The following is a 22,133-nucleotide window of genomic DNA, read 5'->3' on the forward strand; positions in this document are numbered from 1 at the left end:
GGAAGAGCCGGTAAGACAGGCACCTTCCCATCCATGATCGTCTAGAACTCCAAGTCAATCTCTATAGACATCTTCACCTGTAATGCCTACACAAACGCAAAAGCAGCCCCCTCTGACTGTGAAAACGCAGCCTGCTAGGGCTCTTTCTTCAAACAGCAGCAAACAGCAGCAAATCCACCAACTGGACTCCTTTCCCGCGCGCCCACACTCGCTTCAGCCTTGTTCCGATGCGCAGCCCTCTCGCTCGCCCTCGAACGCTGGAAACACAGCCTTGTGTCGCGATGGAATCTCCTCTTCAGGCAGGTTCTTCACTCAGTCAGCCCTTCTTCACTGCTCTGATACCATGTCAGAGTGCAGCGATGCGGAAGCGTGGGACCAAGACTGAGAGAGAGAGTGAATACAGAGAGAAGAGAGAGGGAGAAAGAGACAGTGGAAGATGAAGATCTGCTGTATAAGGTGTGCTGTATACAAAGATATGCAGATATATACACGAGCGCAGTGCGCGGGACTACATGTCTCCACCTCGACGATGCAACCTGTTGTTCACCTCGAAGTACGCTACAGTCTGTACGAATCTCCAGCCTGAAATCTGCAAAACACAAGTATGGAATAATGTGCAGAATGTCGGCTATAAATAGCTAAAAATAATGCGATCAAATATGACATTTAATGCAGCCGACTGGTACAGTCCGACTGTACCAGACTGCCACGTGGCAGCCTACTCCGTGTACTGTCCAGCTGCCTGCTCCGCAACGTGGCTGCCTGCTCCGTACTGTCCAGGGGATGACAATCGCTAACAGGGCTTCCCCTAGGCGTGGATCTGCGGGGTCTCCACACTTTACAGATCGGCTACCAACAGGATTCTCATAGGTGGTAGGCGAGGGGAGGAGTTTCGGCTAGAGAGATCGTTCTGGCAGGGCTGCCCTCTGGCGTTGTACCTGTTCCTACTTTTTGCAGAGGCAATGTCTCACTTCCTCAAGTCACGAGTGAGCGGATTACGCGGCCTCCGACTTCGAGTGAGAGAAGAGACTGAGTTGCTAGACTCCGAGTATGTAGATGATACAACACTCTACATAGAGGACGATGAGGATGCTGAGTGAGGCTAACTCTTGAGGTGTTCTGTTTTGCCTGATACTCGCTAGGTTTTCACTAGCAGGCATCCCCCTCCAGGTGGCAGGTAGAGTGGGCGGCGCTCCACCTCGGACCTTCTTCACCTTGCAGGAGCAGGGGCGTCTCGCTCTTGACAAAGGACAGCAGGATGAGGGGATTGTTGTCCTTTCATGGAGGAGGATCCGAGTAATTGGCTTGTAGGGGAAGACATGGCAGCTGGACCCTTTTGTCTTCTGGGAGGAGATCAGGGAGTGGTGCCTCTGGATCTAGGAGGGCAGGCCACTTGATGAGCTGGAGTGGGATCCGAGGGAGTGGCTATGGCTAGCCACTGCGTTCGCCAAGAAGCCACCGAGGTTCCTGGAGTACGCTGCCAGGATTGGCAAACACGTACTGATGCAGAAGGATATGGATTGGGCGCCGTCACGTAGCAGGCATTGGGCGAAGCACAGCATCACCGAGCCTTTCTGACGAACCTTCTGGCACAGCCTATGGGATAGCTGGAGACCGAGAAGGGTATCGTATTTCTTATGGCTGGTGGCATATGGAGGCTTGGCGGTGGGAAGTTGGCTTGCCCAGATGCAAGAGGGAGGTTGTAAGCGCTACACACAACAGCCTCTAGAAACCCCAAAGCACTGCCTTTGGTCGTGCGAGGCGGCGCAGCTAGTGTGGAGAGGAGCATACCACATCCTTCGCCACATGGCTCCCAGCCTTGGATGTATCTCTTGGGAAGCTTTCTGCTAGCAGGTAGTCAGCCAGGGCCGTTACCTTCTGTATGAGACTGGGATGCAGGACACGATATTCATTATCGATGCAGGACACGACACCCTCTTTTATATACATGGTTTTTAGAAAAACTATACTAGAGTTTGCCTCTTTAGACTGACCATCAGTCTGTGGATGAAAGGAAGATGAAAATTTCAGCATAATGTCCATATTCTCAAATATGCCTCTCCAAAATAGACCATTCTTTCACGAATCCCTGTCACTAATGATAGACGAAGGCCTACCATTATACTTGAAGATGTTCTATATGAACTCCTTGCAATATGATTTGTTGTGATCTTCCTCACATGAATGAAATGAGCTTTCTTGCTAAACCTCCATATCACAGTCCATATCCCATCTTTCCTTGTAGGTTTCCTCAAAAGATCAAATATAAAATCCATGGCTATGCTTTCCCACCGAATAGGCAAGGGCTATAACAAGCCAAGTGCCTTCTAACAATCAAATTCAATGTTCTCATAGACAATGCATGTCCTAAAATAGTGATCAACATCACATCTCAAAGTTGGCCAATAAAAGAAATACCAAACCGCCTTAACACTAGCATCAATGCCCCTATGCCTTGCATATGGTGCAACAAGGCCCTGAATCAAAACCTTAGCTCTAAGTTGCTTTGTGACACATGTGACATAACCATTCATGCATCATTAGAAAACCATCTCTCATAGTGTAATCCTCATGATATTGACAATCAAATAATTGATCACATACTCTAGGGAAAGTCAGCATCCTCTGCATATGGTGTCCTCATCTTATCTAACTCCAGATGATAAGCAATGGACACTATTGAAACCTATGGTTTCCTCGACAATGCATTAGCCACAATATTCTTTTCACCTTTCACATGCACATATGCATTATCCCAACACATATGCTTCTTAGACAACTTTGTCTAGGTGAGGACATATCTCAACGTCTAATGATCTGTCTCCACATTGAAATCAGCCCCAAGCAAATAGTATTTCTACTGTTTTTTCGACCTCAGATTCTTTTTAGCACCTTGCAACACAATACTTTCATAAGCTATTGCATGTCCTTCCTACATCAAGGATGCACCAATGTTGTTCCCACATGCATCAATTGGACAGTGAAAGCTTTCTGAAGACCTACCAAGATCAACACTGGACCAGAAGTAAGCTTTTCTTTCAGCTTTTCACAAGCTGCAATTTCTTTTTCAGCCCATTTGAAAGATGCGCCCTTTTTCTACAAAGCATGAAGAGGAGAATCAATCTCTGCAAAGTATCGAGTAAACCTGTCATAGTACGAATACAAGCCTAAACAGCTATGTACCTCATGAAGATTTTTCAAGTGAGGCCAGCTATGTATTGCTTCCACTTTTGCTGGGTCTATGTGCACACAATCCTTCGATACTATATGCCCCAAGAAGTGAGTCCCCTACAAGAAGAATTCACTCTCTGCATTAGGGTGACCAGCCTATGCTTTCTAAGTTCTGCAAATACTTTTCATTAATGACCAGGCCATTCTTTGCATTAATGACCAGCCTATGCCTTCTGAGTTTTGCAAATACAATTGCGAAATGCTTCTTATGCTCTACCTCATTCTTTGAATACACAATGCTATCATCCAAGAAGGCGACAACAAAAGAGTGATGTGCTCTAAAAATACAATCCATCATATGATTAGAAAAAATAGGTGCATTTGTAAGCCCAACTAGCATAACCAAAAACTCATACAAGCAAAATGTAGTCCCAACAGTTGTCTTGTGTACATCCTCACGCCCCTTCTCTAACAAATCATTCACCTAACTCATGATTTCATGTTGTTGGGCTGCACTAACCCTGTACTATGGTCTGTTCCTGTACTATGGTCTGTTCTGTGGTGAATTACCTAGCACTAGCTCTATACCACGATCCTCAAGTCGCTCACGTGGATGTTCTTTTGGCATACTCTCTTGAGAGCAATCCTTAAATTCATTTAAGAATTCAGTCCTTGCTTTATTCAACTGGACCAATCCAACTTACGGTCATTATTATCAACCTCTTTTGCAAAAAACAAGTGTGCAAATAGATGATGTTTCATTACTGAGGCAATGGCTGAAGCCAATACAACAAGGACTAACTCCCCCTTACTTTTACATCAAGCACATGTTTCTTACCTCTATGCTCAAGAGCAATCTTCCTATTAAATGCATCCACCAAAGCATGAACACAGTGACACCAAGGTATACCCAATAAAACATCAGTCTTCCAAAGGCATAATGTGAAATTCCTCACTGTCAACATAACTCTGGACATGCAAATGGAGCTTTCCAATGATGGGAGTAACTGACTTTGAGTGACCAGGACATGCGAAATCTACCTCACCCAAAGATCCATCACATCCTCATGGATGCCAAGCTTTGCTACTAACTCTGCAGATATAAAATTCATGCGACCACCAAGATTTAAAAAAATCAATGTCTGTTGATCTTTAACCTCACTCCAAGCATAAGATAACTCTGTGGCATCTCCGTATGGCTACTCATCAACCATATCTGATACCAGTCCTGCAGATAGTCTAGACTTCTTGCCTTTTTTTTCATATTTTGCAATTAGTGGTTTCATCCACTCAACACAAAGCAACCGCATGCCATGTGCCCGTCCTGTTCACAAATAAAGCACTTTTTTGCATCATGTAAAGCTTTACGCTCAGCTTGGATTCTAGCAGCTTTGTCTTTTTGAACTTCTTTGCTAGCTGAAAACCAGCCTTAAAAGGCCTTCTAACTTCTTCATTATTATTGGTAAACACAGAATTGTTACTGTTGAAACATGTTATGTGACCTTTCAACAGTGCATTTGCTGTTGTTGCATTCTCAATCAACTGAGCCATGCTGGTCGCTTTTGTCTGTGTACAATAATCTCTCATCTCCTTGGGTAGTCCACAGCAGCACTTCTCAATCTATTTTGACATAGGCACATCTCTGAATGAAGTAATTGGTAATAATGTTGCCCAAACCTTGATTTCACTCATCCAACTCCTTACACAATCTAATCAATTATTAAACTGACTAGTCGAATCATAGTCCCTTGCCAAGCAAATGGCTACATGTACATTGTTCGCCATCTAACTTATGCCAAGCTGTCACCTGTCCATGATGCATTTTGGCATGTTCTTTGATATCCAGCCAATCCTATCTCATTTGAAGTCCACTCTCTAATAAGCCAACATATCATATGGATCTGGTTGGATACATGGGATCGTGATAGAATCAAGTTCTAGCCAAAATCCCAATGAAGCAACAAGGCAATAATTGAATGACATAAAATAGTTAGAAGTAAACAAAAACGTCTATAGATCTGAAGAGGGCAAAAACCATAACCTCACCTGATTTTTCTCAAAGTTCCAGATAATGTCCTAACCAGATCAATTTGCCCATTTCAAGCAATCACTGCTAAAGCGGCTCAGTGGCTGGGAATAGAGTTGCAGGAGGGGCCAGTAGGGCTGACTGCGTTTGTTTTTAATAGGCAGCATGCTGGTAAATTTTAGACCGATAAGGCTGTGAAGTACTTAATGCACTGCAGTAAACAGGAAGACTTTGAGCAGAGGAGCAATGCTTGCTTCAATAAATTCATGAAACATTGGAGGAAGAGATCTCCTTTGATAAATTTGAGGTCTTAAAGCTTAGACCGATAAGGCTGTGAAGTACTTAATGCACTGCAGTAAACAGGAAGACTTTGAGCAGAGGAGCAATGCTTGCTTCAATAAATTCCTGAAACATTGGAGGAAGAGATCTCCTTTGATAAATTTGAGGTCTTAAAGCTCAGAGCCACAAGAGTGTTGAAAGCTGTCCCTTCTTACAACCTTAATACCATTTTAATGGAGGATAATTTGCCCACCAAAGATGGGATTTGCAAATCAGGCAGGTCTCTTGTGTCTATTTGATCTGCAAGAAGAGGAATCCATTCCTCACCCTTTCTGGGAATCTAGAAAGGTAACATCCTTTTGCAAGAAGACTGTTAAATGGTTGGACAAAAGCCTCATTTTTGAAGATGATGAAGATTGTACCTTTGATACAATTGGTTTTTAACTTCTTTGCAGTTTAGATGGATCTTAAGGGCCACAAGCAGCAATTTGAATGTCACTTACATGATTGTTTATAGTCGACGTGGACAACATTGCCAATTCAGATGTCAGTTTGAGCATACTGAGAAACAATTTCCATAAGCAATATGCATTTTTGAAATATTTCAAAATAAAATTATCATGGTCCTTTTGGAAATTTCAAAACAGAGTAGGGTCATCTAATTTCCTAGTAACTTCAACAAACAACGGCATATAATGACCATACGTTCTATTCAAGCTTCTATTAATGAGAAAGGAACAATCAATATGAGAGTATATACCAACACCCATTTGTTCAAGAAGCTCCTCCTGTATTTCCGTTGTCACAGCAACAGCTTCCTAGAATTGAAAGCACTAAAAATAATTATGATACAGTAGTCCCTACGTGACTTGAACTCTACATTTTATGAGTGCAAATCACCTAAAACATAACTTCCTATTATGCCAAACACCACGAGAGCTGGGAAGCAGGTCCAAGTAGTTTTGCATGGCTATACTGAGAAAGTTCAAGTAAAACACCTAATCTTTCAGGCCTAGATCTTTTCCAAGATTTGAGACAAAACACTACCTAGAATCAACACACAGTTGCAAAACACACTGTGCCTTGCAAAACACTACCTAGAATCAACACACAGTTGCAAAACACACTGTGCCTTGCAAAACACTACCAAGAATCAAGACACAGTCAATGATTAACCTGAACCTAACTCTTTCTTGTATGAACCTAGGAATTTTAGGTGGTGCTCTAAAAAGGCAATAAAACTAACAAAATGTTCAAGCATGAAGATAATTGCTTCAATCACGAACTTGATGTGTTTTCCATGAATATACTTAATACATGCTTGGGTGGAACAGGCACAAAGCTCATTCTCTATAATGCTGTTTGCACCATTCATTCAACATTACAGTGATAAAAAGGTAGCACATAATTCCCCCACCCAAACAACTCCTTATTCATCCATGTGATATGGTATGCACTGTTTTTAGCTTGGAAAAAGGATATCAAGATACAAAAAACAATGGTGCGAGAGTATATCAATTGCTGTTCGCTTCAAAATCACATGCTACAGCTCCACCTTTTTTCTTCCAAGAAGAGAAATTCTATTAAAAGCACAGCTCAGTGACAAATTACAATCACCATCGAGGGGAAAATACATTCAAGATCCCTCTGGCCATAAAGAAAACAGGTATCGAGAATGCTAGCACCCTAGCTCTCTACTCAGGGGAAAATGTTAAGAGCGCATACAAGGTTGAAAGGACAACCAGCCTAGGAATTGTAATGTCACAGTGTGGGGCACCCCTGAGTGAAGAAGTTGCCAATCTCCCAAGTATGAAGGAAGGCTTGCTGTATCCTGCTCACACGAGCTGCATCACCTTGCAATCCCTCCCATCTGCCTTTGGCAGCATGAATGATTTTGTCCATACATGGCTGAGGTCTCCAGAGTAGAAATATGTTGCTGTTCTATGGCTGCATTGCATCTTGTCCAAATGTCATAGGTGCTGAAATTGAGCTCCCATCTATGACGTAAGGGTTATCCTTTTGAACTTGCATAGCAGCAAGAAATGGTCACTTTCAGACTTAGGAATGGCAGGAATGCTCATGTGCATCCATCCCATCCTTCTACATAGTGTGTAATGACATGAATGGTCATTTTTGAACTTCCCCACTCCTATTTCCTGTTCTTGGTTTCTATGCTTTGAAGAGAGAGGTCCTTTTGCTCCAATGTCAGAAGATTTCAAGATCAAAGTCCATGCTTTGGGTCCATTCTTGCCCCCCTCTTCATTTTCAACCTTTGGAATGGCAGCAAATGTCAATTTGTTCTTGTTCCATTTCTTACATAGTATATGTAGTGACACGGAATGGTCATTCTTGAGCTTCCCCATTTCTATTTCTTGTTCCTGGTTGCTATGTTTTGAAGAGAGAAATCCTTTCTTCTCAATGTTTGAGGGTTTCAAGAACAAAGCCAATGCCAATGGCATCCTTGCCCCCTCTCCATGCATTCAAAATAATGGCTTCTTAGAAAGGGTCATTTTCAGCCTTTGAAATGGCAGGAATGCCAATGTGCTCCTACTCCCATGTCTTTATATAGTGTATGTAGAGACACGGAATGGTCATTCTCAAACTTCCAATCCCTATTTCTTATTCCTGATTGAGATCCTTTCTTCTCCATATTTGAAAGTTTCAAGATCAAATCCTCTAGCTCAATGGCATTCTTACTCCCTCTCCATGCAATCATAACAAAGGCTCCTTGAAACCAGCCTTCAGTGAAACTAAAGGTCAATGAAAGCATAGGCTAACAAGCACAAAAGCCCAAACTGGAATTTACCAAACAATAAACTAACAACTCTGGTTCTAGAATGCTTGCACACTAAAGAGATAACACCTCCTTGTTAGAGATTCAGTCATCCCCTAGATGGGCTTAGGCAGTGTAATAGACATAAGTCAGACCGTTTCATGCAGTCATCAGATGGTTTCCAGCATTTCCAGGCAGTCGGGCAGGCCAGAGAGGCTATGTAGGATGCCACGCGGCATGTGCATTATTTGTGCAACATTTTTATTATATTTTATTGCTGCAATTTGATTTATGCAGTAGTCGGCCAGTTTTAACTACCCAACCTGTTTAGTTTTTCCCTATTCTTTTGGCCTATTTATAGGCTGACCACCCCCGGTCACATTCATTTGTTTTTCAAGTAGAGAAAGAGATTCAATTGGTTTTTCTAGACACATATAATTAGGTTGATATTCTACACAAGGTGAAATTCACTACAAAAACAAGATTACAAAGAGGGAATATCAAAATCAACATCCATATAGAATTTGGAATAAAGAATATTAGCATGTGGCATTAAGCTAGTCTAGTAAATTTTCTAAATGTAGTATTTGTAGCTCTTTAAAAGCTCAACTAGAGGCCACAAAGGATATCTAGGAGAGTGTGTGAATTTCTACAAATCATAGCAGCCAGAAACGTCAAAAAAGTGTTTCGTAAGTTTCTTTCAAGAGGGGATAAAATAAGAAGCACGGGTTTTTTAATACAGGGATTTTTAATAGTTTTGACTAAGAAAAGAGGTTCTAAACCTCTATGGAACTCTCTTAAACAAAGAATAGCCAATTGAGCTTGAGTGATAATAGTCAATTGAGAATAATACATTACATATCCATGATCCATTATTGACTTGTCACTTATGTCAAAGTTAGTCTTTGGACAAGCTATACTATAGTTTAGGACTCAAACATTATGATTCATATATAGCATACAGAGAAAATTGAAATAAACATGTAAATAGCCTATCTACAATATGGACTGAGTCAAGTTGCAACATCATGATTCTCATTTCAAAACAAGCTGACAAAATGTCCAAATCGAGAATGAATCATAATATATCATAAATAACTCATAAATGAGACTAAAGTCATATAATAATCAACTCTCAAGACAAGAATAGATACTAGATTGACAAAGTCCAATAACTAAACAAAATCACAAAAAAATCAATCTCTCATCCAAATCTTGAGCCCTTACGAGTCATTACACATCATCATCATCATCATGTTTAACATTGCCCAACCATGTTCTTAAACTCTTAGAAACGTTTCATAAGTTTCATATTGAAAGAAACGTGTTTCTTAGTTGCTATGCTACAAATAGACAACTACATATGACACAACAACTAAGTTGCAGGAATCTTTGCTACACATGGCATAAACATGGAAATGGGTTTGGTGTTCCATCCTTGCATGAGATTTACTATCATTATGTTTGAGAGCGCATCTTTGAGTCCATTGGTCTATAGTGGTGTCCCATTTGATCTCTGGAGAGGGGGTCTTGCTTCTTGGCTGGGCTGATCGCGCAATGCGACAGGACAAGGGCAATAGGCTTCCTTCTCCCCCAGTGGTATGCAAGATAAGCTAAGAGCATTGACTTTCTTGCAGCATTGTTCATCTCTCTTTGTAGCGTTTCTCTCTTCTTTTGTGTTTTGTAGTCTATTACAACAAATTTTCACACTTCCACTACTGCCCCCGTACTTTCGAAGCATTACAAAACGACCTCGATGGAGAAGATATAGGCTACGATCATAAGCAACTAGAACTCAAAGTTAAGAAAGTGCTCAAAGAGGAGGACAGAATATACTGCAACTTTGCACACCCTCACAAGCAAGAATGTGGAAATGAAAGATGGAGAGCAGCCTTCTCGATAAATGAAAGATTACAGGTTTCCATATCATTTTCACATTCATTAGGCAGCCCACCTTAGCTTCCATCTTCTCCAACACTTCCATCCACTCCAACATACTTCCACATCATCCCATCACCTAAGGCACATTCCTTTCTACTCGTAGCACCATAAGTCTTCCTCTCTACTGCAAGGGAATCCACACACTACATTTCACGTTTGCATGTCTTCTATAACAACATAGCTTCACTTGCCATAATGCATAAAGAGGATGATAAAAGAGGATGACAACGAGAGAGAGGAGTCTCTTCATTTCTATGCATCCACAAGCTTAATTGGTGAAAATAGGCAGGCTACACAAGCCACTTCACTCCTCCTTGAATATGCCTCTCGGATGCAACATAGAATCCCTCCAAAAACGCTTCCCCTAGCTTCAATGACAGAATTGAGGTTGCTGCAGAAAATTCTACAAAGAGGATTTGAAGAAATTTACTGTGCCCTTGTGTCCAGCAAGCCCCAAAATCTCAAGACTCACTCTTGCCTACTGACCTCATTCCAACCCTTGAGCAAGTAGATATGACCTGTTCTTGTTTCTTCTTCCCTACTCCTCGACCCACGAGCTTTCCATCCCTCCTTTGTTCTTTGTTCTCCTCACTTTACACACTACAAAGCAAGCTCACCCCTTCCTGACATGTGTCTTTCCTATTATTACTACATGAAATGTGCCCCCCCCCCTGCCAGCTTGAACTCGTGGCTCCTCTTTGAAGTAGATTTCACACGTGCAAGAGCCCATTTCAAGTGTAGATTCTAGAAAGAAGCTTCCCCAACCCTTATGTATATGTCTTGGGCACATCATTTTATGCATTCTAAGGCTTAAAAGGGTGACTTTTTACAAGGTCTTTATCATGGCTTTCCACAAGGATCTAATCAGTCTTCTCCTCGAACTTGTCTAGCCACTCCTTGACTTTTGGATTGATGGCTATGGTACTCAATGAGGAACCCGTGTGTCTTGGTCATGCATCCTCTTTCGTCCTTGCATTGTAGGGCTTGAGGTGCCCTTGACGCCCATAGCAAACCTTGATACACTTGGTCCCCCCACATCTGTTCAGATGCATCTTGTCACACCACCTGAGGTCATTGACCTTAGGTTTTTGGAAACGTGACACGGAGGTATCTTTCATAATCTGAATAAAGAAAGCATTATTTATTAATGTTCACTTAAAGCAGTAATTTGTGTGTTGTAAATGCAGGTGCACCGCAAGTTGTTGCTGAAGCTTTAGGTAAAATGAGAAGGAGAGAGAATCTTCCCACCATAGATGCATCTCATGCCCACTGGCTACAAATATCTGATCCATGTTGTCTGGCGAGTTGTGGTTCTTCACTTCGTCCTTAAGATTGGGTCTTTGGAAGGGCCAAATATCACACTCCACCTCAACCCCATATGAAAATATTATTCCCTTTCTTTCATTTTTGGGGCTGTTGGCACAATTGGACTACCAGGAATGCCTTCATCTCTAATTCAGCCTCTGGCATTCAAAGTTGTTGAGATATTTGCAATCACACCTACTTCTGTCCCTTTGTGAGGAGCAGTGAGGGCTCAGGACCAGAATCCCATATGCACAGTAGGAGAAAGTACCACCACTCAAATCCTATAAAGCATTGTACTTGCACTCTTTTTCTAATGCAATGATAGTACTCTTTTCTTTCTAGTAAAGTGTCAATGTCACTGTCCATACACAAGATTGTGTTTATGAGTCCAAGTCTCAATCTTGGAACCTAATTCACTTGTGTGACAATTTGTCTTTGTCAAGGTCAATGTATTCATGAGTTTCTTCTTTCTCTTTCAACCTCCATAGCTTCCGCATCTGCCATGCTCTAGATCCCGCGTATTTCTATCACAAGTCACATTGGCAAGCTAAAAGGTCTTCTTCACTGGCAGTTGGATCTTATTTAGCACGCATGCCTTCTCCCGAAGGAGGATTTAGTTCCTTGGCATATAGCGGTTTCTTTAGCCACACTGTTGTGACTCTTGTACTTGTTATTCTGATTATTTTCATCTAATAATAGTAATACAACATCTGCATATATAGTCCTCCGCTGTCTCTGGCTCGAGCTGGCAAATCCGGTCCGTTGGGGAGAGGGAAGTTGCTCCATATCTACCTGTCTCAACTCGTAGCTAGTGTGAGGATGTGCGGAGCTGTCCAACGGAACACTGTACACTATGAGACAAGTGTGTGTCCAGGTACCTGGGGTGTATGATAAATCCATCAAGTGATAAGCATTGGAGGTGCTCTCAGTAGAAAGCCATCTTCGTCCCCAAATCCTCAGTAGGTGTCACCCACGTCCTAGCTATGTGTGGCTGAATAATGTCCGCTTGAATGATGCAAATCAGCTCCCCCTACTAAGCTCCAGGTGAGGGGAATCCAAGTTGTATTGTAGGGGTGGGAGGTGATCCATTTGTAATCCATGTAGCTCTAGCCATGCCTATGCCCAAGCGTACCGACACTTAGTGTCCTCCTATGAGGCTAGCTAGCTGTTTGGATGACTCTAGAGCAAGTCGGGCTGTCTCGGTAGGCTCTAGAGCCTATGCAGAAAAACCATTGTCTAAAAGAGGGCCTTTGCCATTATGGGCGGTGCTCCCAACTCAACTCTAACAATCTCGTGCGGGATTGAGGGCTTACTCCGGGCCATTCGTGAAATCATCAACACTAGTGGCCTCTCCATTTGCTCCCATCCGTCATAGTGCTTCTACCCTCTGGTAAGTAGCTCATCTTGTGTGGCTCTCCTATTATGGTATAGGCTCAATCCCCATATGGGAACCCCATATAAGAGTGTTGGAATAACCAAGGTGTCAAAGAGCCAAAACTTCGTCCAAGGCTCTTAAAACTGTATGCATGCACATTGGCTCACCATAGATCCGAGGGCTGCATAGCCTTGTGTCAATCTATCGTCAGCTGCTCTCCTCATGGTGAGTCTCAGTCCTGAGAATGTAATCCCCAGATAGACATATCTCTAGACCACCTCCAAAATCTCCTCTCCATAGGTAAACTTGGGCACTAATCGTCTAATCCACTGAGTAGAGGTGTCAAACACCATAATCTTAGTCTTCGCGAGGTTCACCGTGAGGTCCCTATCGTGACAAAAAGCCTATAGTGCATCTAGGTGGTGTTGCAGCCCCTCCGATGTGCTAGAGATGAGACTATATCATCTACATATAGAAGTATAGGTATCAATGTCTCCCCATGGGTTGTCTATTAGATTCAGGTGCTCTTCCTATTAGTCTTCCCAAGCTTGCAGAAGCCACGAATACTACAAGCCACGATTGCTCTCTGCAATACATTTATCATGGAATATTGAGACATAAAAAGGCATTTTCATATGAGAACTGTTGTAGGAGCTATCTATGGAAGATTATATTAAAATGTATGTTATTCCTTTCATAGCTTCCGCAACAGCTCTCTACTAGAAATCTTTGTTCATTTTTGTGTTTTCTTTGATTCCATTAACTTGTTAGTATAGCTTCAGAAATTGGGTTGGCACGAAGCCATGATAGAATGCTAACATTTGGTTCGTCCATGGAAAATCGTGCTTTAGCAACTGGGTTGACAATGGAAGAATGATGAATACAAGGGGGACTGAATAGTCCCTTCACACACCCCAAGGTGTCAATGAGAGCACTAGATTAGGTTTGTGTTTTTGGTAGAGATATCATCCCCCATTTCTCCATCCCCTATAGCAGCCAAATCCACAAGTTTCATTGGCTTCCCCAACTTCTCCCTCCCCTACAGTGCCAAAGCTAGCACTGTTGCCATTACTGTTACAAAGATATCACTAAATTCAATGCTTTGTGTTTTTTGCAAAGATATCACCCCCTAGTTCTCCCTCCCATGCAACAGAAGCAAAAAAGTAGCATCATCGCCATCGGAGAGAGAGAGAGAGTCCCTATGCCTTTATCCTCCCATACAACAGCAGCACCATTGCCATCAAAGAGAGAGAGAGAGAGAGAGAGAGTCCCTATGCCTTCATTCTCCCATGCAGCAAGAGCAGCAGTAGTAGAGCGAGATCCACAAGTTCCATCAGCTTCTCCCACTTCTTTCTTCCCTACAGCACTAGAGCTAGCAAAATTGCCATCACTATTACAAAGATGGTTGTTAGGTATGATATTGTACAATACAATAAAATGCATACATGAGAGTGCATAAATCATACATGAATGATCAATCAATATACAAATAAGAGAAGTAAAGGCTTGAGAGAGAGAGAGAGGAGAGAGAGAAGTGGCTAGAGAGAGAAAGAGAGATGGCGACCTCTCACAGCTACCCTTCTGCACCGACCTAATCAAACCCTTGCCTATATCGTCTCGCGTAGTCTGCATAAGACGGACGTTGTCACTCTCTACCCTGCGACGCCTACCTGCCTGCGGACGCCTACCTACCTGCGGAAGGACAGGACTCCCTACAAACTGTCGTGTGACTACCTCTTGCCTTCCTGTCTTCTGCCCTGCTCGTCTATCTCCTACCCTACTCGCATCTATCATCGTCGACCTGTTCAGACATTCCTTGACGCCCTTTTCTGCTTCATCTGATTACGTGGATCTGACGACCTACTCTAATCCTGGGCTGTTGGACAGAGCTGCGGCTTAAAGCGCCGATCTCCTGCCCTATAACATTTCGCCCTGCAGATGCCCACCAGATTCGACCATCCTGCTGCTCTCATGATCGTGCTTGTCTTAAATCTGGAGTGGCACCGCCCTGCAGTAAACCCTAGCCAGCAAGTGGCATCGTCTGAGAAAGGGAGTGCCTGATCACACAGGTCACGTGCAAAGAGAGAGAGAACGCCCTGCAAATAGCTTCAGATCTCTTGTTAAAGTGGTGATACAACATGGCTGGTCTAGACATGGCCTTTATTGACCAAACGGTGGCAGCCCTTGGTCCGGATTCTGAAACAGAGGAACCAGAGGATATGGTTCCTTGCACAGAGGAGATGCCACCTGGTTCTGACTTCCAGCCTGTGGGCAAACGCACCAAGCATACTTCGGAAGATACGATGGATCATCAGGAACGTTCTTATGCTCAAGTTGCTTCTGATTCTGTGGATTCTCAGGATGTTGACTGGGAGCATTTGTTGGAGTTTGCCAACACTCTGCTTGGTGATTATGTTCAACATAATCATGAAGCGTTTTCTGACTCTGAAACTGAAGATGTTCTAGAAGCCACTGTGGATCCTAAAAATGTTTTGCGCTCATTCTCAGTGTTTTATGAACTTGTTGTTATACTCTTCTTCACTAGTAGGATCCCAGTGCTTTCTTAAATTCACCAATGGCTGCAAAGTCTACTACAAGGGAAGTGTGTTGAAGAGAATTTTGTTGGGCCCCGAGGCTTTTATGAGGTGCTGTTGAAATCCGAGAAGCATCGTGCCGATCTGCTAACTAAACTGCCATTGTTTCTTGATCGCCGTTTGGTCCATGTTGTGCCATGGCGCCCAATGGCAAATTCTCAGTGCTTGCTTCAACACGAATGCCCGGTGTGGGTTGAAGTGGAAAATTGTCCGGCTGTCTATTGGCCACTGTTAAAGGATGCCATGGCTGTTGTGGGCACAGTTTTGGTTCCCCCGAGCCTAAGAGCCACGAATCGTAACCGTTTGTGTATGTTATGGGACAGTGCTCGAAAAAGGCCTGCTTGGTTACGTCTTAATTGCTCTGGTATGCATCCTTTGCACTTTCGTTTGAAATGGGGTAACTTTGCAGGGCATTGTTTTTCATGTGGAAAATTGGGGCATTTTATGGTTGAATGTCCAGCGAAGCAACCGACTTCAGATGCTGAGCATGTTTTGCCTCCCATGGAAGATATGGTGCTTGATGCTCCGTCGCAGGATGCAACCCAGCCACCTAAAGTTTTGGATAAAGGCAAACAACATGTTTCGGGTTTGGATTCCCGTGACAATGACTGGGTAGATATACATGCCAAAAAAGGTAAAAGGTTTGATGCTGGCATGGCGGATACTGTGCCTACTGCTTCACAAGATTCCTTGCGTACTTATATGCGCAGGAAAGACATGTTGTCTTCAGAGCACACCACTCATGCTATGGTTTCTTCTGCTCCTCGCAATCAGCCCACTAGGAAAGTATATACAGATGGTCCGAAGGGCCCACCTGCTAAGTTGGCTTTTGATGCTAGAGGTAACGTGATTACCCCATGGGATCATCGTTATCCCCATTCCATCCCCAAGACAGTGGATACACCGTCTACCTCTAAATCTGGCCGTCACTCCTGATTTTCTTTTTTGAATACACATGAAGATAGCCACGTGGAATGTGCGGGGCATTTGTTCTCGCAATAAGCAATATGCCATGTGGAGTTTATTGCATGAGAATCAGTGGAATGTCTTGTATGTTGTTGAGCACAAGAGTCAGGGTGAAGCAGGAAAAGTTGTGGATTGCCATGGGTTTCACTTGTTTTATGCAGGTACACATGCCATGCAATATTCTGGTGTGCTTATGATTGTACATGAGAAATATCAACCTATTCTTATAAAAATGTACATGGTCGTTTTGTGGTGATTGAAGTTTTATTTGAAGGAGAGATCTTATGGTTACTTGGGCTCTATGCTCCAAATGACCCTTTATCCCGCCGGGATCTTTGGAATACTTTGCAAACCTCTTTGTCACTTGGTAGACGGGGTTTTTTGATGGGGGATTTTAATGTGTGTGTTGATCCTTCACAGTCCACATCAGAGAATTCGGTGATAGATGCTCCGGAAAGCCGTGTGTGGAATGTGTTTGCTCTTGCCGTACTCAAGCAAGATCTCTAGTCATGGCTACACCCTTCTTCTACAGGGTTTACTTTTCATTCTGCGCAGTATACAACTACATGGTCATGGTTGGACCGCATGTACATCATGAAAGATGATGCTTTTCTTCCTGAGATGCTGGAAATAAAAGTGTTGCAGCAATATGCCTTGTTGGACCATTTTCCTCTACAGTTTGAGATGCTTGTACAACCCATTGCACCTTTTAAGCAATTTCTGGATAGACTCCCTTTGCGTTTCAACTCGTCTTATTTGAAGCATTCAATTTTTCAGGGTTATATGCAGCAATTGATTGATAGATTTTTATTGGACTTCTCCTCTGAGGGCAATGCTTCTTTTGAATGATTGCTCTCTAATGTGCAACGGGTTGTTCGGCAGTATAGGATCCATCATGCCTCTCTTTGTCGGCGGCGTCAACAAGCAGCAGAGGAATTACTAGCTTTGGTTCGTTGTCTACTGGTGGAGACTCCAAATGATGTATTTCTGCTGCCATTGGCTATGCGTTTGGCTGATCTTATTAAAGAGTTTCAGTTGAAATCTTATCAGCAGGCCAATTTGCAAAATTTGATTGAGAATTTGCAAGATAGTGCTTGTCAGACTCATAAGTTTTTTCGAGCTCTCCATGCATCTCCTGCTCGAGAGAATATGACTAGACTCCAGGATGCAGAAGGTCAAATAGTCATTGATCCTCAAACTATTGTGAATATGTGTAGGAATTATTTTCTAGACCTTCTTGGTTCTACTCCTTCACCTTCTGACCAAATTACTCATGCCCGCTCAGTTTTCTATGATTTGGTCCGCAATCAGGTTCCACATGACATGCAAACTACTTTGGAGACAGATATTTGTGAGGCGGAGGTTATGGATGTTTTATTACACTTGCCCAAGGATAAAAGTCCCGGTTGGGATGGTCTCACCAATGAATTCTTTGAAGTTTTTGCTACCCGACTGGTGAAACCATTGACAGCTATGTTTCAGCAGGTTTGGGAAACGGGGTTCATGCCTTCCTCATGGAAAGAGGAACTTATCAAACTGCTTCCAAAGGTTCCTTCGCCGTCTATGTTGAAACACTGGCGACCAATTTCTTTGATGGGTTCTATGTATAAAATATTTTCCAAAGTGATGGTGAATCGGCTCCATAAGCATCTTCCTGCCATTGTGCATCCTCTTCAATATGGTTTCGTTAAGGGCCGAAACATTCTGCATAATGTCTTAAATGTGCAAATGGCTATTGACTCTCTTAAATGTGCAAATGGCTATTGACTATGCAAGGCACTCTAATTAGGAGGTGGTATTGATTCAATTGGACCTCGAAAAGGCTTTTGATTATTTAGACTGGTCTTTCATTGCAAAACTTATGTCTGCTATGGGCTTTGGTACTCGGATGTCTCGTTTGATTTACACCATTAGTGCTACGGCTTCTTCGCGAGTTATGCTGAATGATGGTGTTACTAAGACATTTGTCCTTGCACGCTCTGTGAGACAGGGTTGCCCTTTGAGTCCTCTCTTTTTTGCCCTTGCGACTCATCCGGTTCTTTCAATGTTATCTCATATGGCAGCTTCTACTCAGTTGGCTGGATTGTCTCTTCCTTTTGGACAGCACTTCATTAATCAATCATTAGCTGATGACAGCTTTATGATTTTGCGTGCGGACAAGGATAATCTGCGCAAAGCATTGGATGTTTGAACTCTCTTTGGTCATGCTTCTGGTCTTCATATCAATGCTTTGAAATCAGCCATTCTCAGTTGCACGGAGTCAGATTTGCAGTCATTGGACTGGCAAGGAATGGTTGTTCCCCGTGGTTCCATTATCAGGCATCTTGGGTACCCTTTGGGTATTGATGTTCGGACAAAGCAACTACTAGAGTGGATTTCACAGAAACTGGCAGCTAAGTTTCTGTATTGGAAGTCGCAGGCTTGGCCCTTCCATGTTCGCCTCAAAGTGGCTCAGACAATTATGTTGCCAATGCTCACATATTTCTTGCCATTGCTGCCTTGAACTACTACTACATTGAATGCTCTTACTCAGTACATTCGTTTTATGTTATGGAAGAATGACTCCTTGCATGCATGCATTTCATGGATTTCTTGGTCGCATGCATGTACCCCCACATGCATGGATGGTGGGGCTATTTTGGATACCGAAACTCATACATTGGCACTCCGTTGGTCTCTTTTTCGTGCCATGTGCTTGGATCATCACCCATGGGTCTTTATAGCCCGTTTGTTTCTTGAGGACCATAGGCTTGTGCATGGTAATACCCAAATTCGGAGCTCCTGGTGGCATATTCTTAATGCAGACTCGGTTTTCTAGTCCTTCATCATCCCTGCTTGCTCATTTGGTATGTTCCTGAAAATTGGTTCTCCAGAAGGCTCAGTGGAACTGAAGGGCAACCTGTAGGCTATAATCACCACCTGGAATCAAATCTGTAGCACCTGTAGACCTGTCAAACTGTTCAAAACTGTGACCAAACTGCCCTGTTTTTCCCTGTTTGTACCAAGTGTCTTCAAATCTTTTCCACTCTCATCCTGAGTGGTCTTCCGTGGTCCACCACCTGTGGTGAGGGATAAAACGGCGGACAGGCACCTAAATGGGCTCTGAAACTCCGGAAGGTGTGCAAAGTTCCTTCCGGGCCAGGTTGTGCACCCTTACAGAGTCATCAATAGCAAGGGAGGGTCACCTCACTATCTTCTTGCAATCTCATCCGACTTCGACCTTTTCCTCAGTCGGGGCATTGAACATGGCAGAGCTAGTATTCTAACAAACAAGGTATAATATGCAAGACCGAATCAAGACATTAAACCTTTCATGATATGCATGAATTGGAAAGATATCATGAATGAAAATGGGCTGAGATAGGCTTACCAACACAAACTCATGGGTTAGGGTTAGGTAAATCTCAATCAAAATATGAAGGATTATATGATGAATTTTGAAGTCTTCAATCAATCAAATGCAATAGATCAATGGGATGATCAAAACTCAATCAATGAATGGCTGAATGACTGAGTAGATACTCAATCAATGCTTGACAATCCAAATTGAAGGCTCATTGTATAAAATTTGATGATTCATTATCAATCAATGCTGAAGGTAAAGTCTATGAAGCAAGTCATTGCTTAGATTACTCTCTTAATCTCTCCTTCAACAATAGGAAATGCAGTCAACACAAGTGGATTAATGATTGGAGAGATTAAAAAGAATATTAGAAGTACCTCTTTCAATGCTTGGAGAAGAAGATGTTGCTTGTCTTAAACCTCAGCCATAAAGAGTGATAGCCCATCTTCATAAGTCCTCCAATTGATCAAGAGAGAGTAATACTCCATAATTCCATACAATAGCTCCAAGTATGATCCAAGGATGATGCCTTGAGTGAGTATTCAACTCCAAGAAGCCAAATGAATGGAAGATCCTTTGTAATTGGAGCCTCTTTGACTGAGATTTCCAAGAAATTCTTCAATCCCTGTCATGCTTGAAGTCCAAGAGAAGATTGGCCTTCAATCTTGAATCCATTGCTTAAAGCCTTAAAAATCTTGAGCGTTTGGAGTAGTAGGAAGGTCTTTGAAGTCATTTAAGACCAAAGCCCCATGAAATAGAAGAGAATAGACCAAAAATTTGAAGCCTATAGCTTGCTGCCCTGTTTTGACTCCATAGTCAACTCTCTTTGAAGCTTCAAGTCCAAGAATGCTTCAATGTCGGTTGTAGATGCTTGCCTTTGACCTTTGGAAGCTAAAAGGCACCAAGAAGAAGCCAAATCTCATAGCTAGGGTTTCATGTAAGCTTCAAGAACTCCAATGTCAGTGAAAAAGAAGATGTTTGAGGCCAAGATCTTCAAGATAATGCTCCAAATAGCCATGCCATAGTGCTCAAGACTTGAAGCATCAAATCGTTTTAATCATGTGGTAAGTAGACATGCTGAAAATTGGCGCAAAATTGCTGATCACATACTCCTTTACCATCATGAGCAAATCGATGAGAAGTGTACCATATAGGTACTCTATGGCAAGCTTATAACACAAAGAAAATTCCTACCAAGCCGTTTGATGGATAGAAGCAATGGGAGGAAGATATGAGCAAAGATCTCTATGGCAGTTTGTAGGGAAGCTTGAGAGAAAGAGGAAAGAGAAGAAGAAACCCTTGGTTAACAAAAAGTAACCCTGTTTACTCCTCCCTAATCCCTGTTTAACTCCAATGAGTCCAATCTCTCTCCAAAATGACCTATGAATTGACCAGGAGCTGCTATTTTCACCATAGAACCTCCAAAATAGTGACGACTTGATGCAGATAGCCATGGCTAGTCACAGTTTGAACTGTAACTAAGCCTGTGACCAAATCTTGTCCTCCCAATTACCCTGTACCAAGTCTGTGACTAAAATTCACCATGAAAATGACCCTTCCCATGGATCAAAATCCATGCACTGATACCAATTGAAATGATACTTTGCCACATCCAAGAAAATACAAGAAATGCTTCCAAGAAATGCTAGAAACAAACCATAGCTTGTCATTCATATTCAATGAGAAGGAGAAATACAAATGTTGAAGCCATGGTTGCTTGTTGAGAATACTATGATGATAGTTTGCAATGGTGGGAATTTTAGTCATTTCTTGAAACTCCACTTCTTGGAGCTAGAAGGTTTCTTCCTTCCCACCATTGCAAAGGGTGTGTACCTTGCAACAGCTATCATCATAGTATTCTCAACAAGCAACCATGGCTTCAACATTTGTATTTCTCCTTCTCATTGAATATGAATGACAAGCTATGGTTTGTTTCTAGCATTTCTTGGAAGCATTTCTTGTTAGTTTTCTTGTATTTTCTTGGATGTGGCAAAGTATCATTTCAATTGGTATCAGTGCATGGATTTTGATCCATGGGAAGGGTCATTTTCATGGTGAATTTTAGTCACAGACTTGGTACAGGGTAATTGGGAGGACAAGATTTGGTCACAGGCTTAGTTACAGTTCAAACTGTGACTAGCCATGGCTATCTGCATCAAGTCGTCACTATTTTGGAGGTTCTATGGTGAAAATAGCAGCTCCTGGTCAATTCATAGGTCATTTTGGAGAGAGATTGGACTCATTGGAGTTAAACAGGGATTAGGGAGGAGTAAACAGGGTTACTTTTTGTTAACCAAGGGTTTCTTCTTCTCTTTCCTCTTTCTCTCAAGCTTCCCTACAAACTGCCATAGAGATCTTTG

At 42.5% G+C, this 22,133-nt stretch overlaps 1 protein-coding gene across 1 annotated transcript in view; it reads right to left on the reverse strand.

Annotated features, from left to right (window-relative positions):
- LOC148019336 (plant/protein) overlaps nucleotides 1-22,133 on the reverse strand; it is a 77,624-nt gene that overhangs the window by 23,526 nt on the left and 31,965 nt on the right. Inside the window, exon 3 of the mRNA XM_087701359.1 lies at nucleotides 6,237-6,294. Coding sequence (XP_087557485.1) covers nucleotides 6,237-6,294 — 58 coding nt within the window. The remainder of the gene's footprint in view (nucleotides 1-6,236; nucleotides 6,295-22,133) is intronic.

The sequence above is a fragment of the Lygodium microphyllum genome, chromosome 20 (assembly GCF_053477565.2).
Source record: "Lygodium microphyllum isolate KBCC chromosome 20, Lygodium_microphyllum_v1.1.10, whole genome shotgun sequence".
Lineage (NCBI taxonomy): Eukaryota > Viridiplantae > Streptophyta > Polypodiopsida > Schizaeales > Lygodiaceae > Lygodium > Lygodium microphyllum.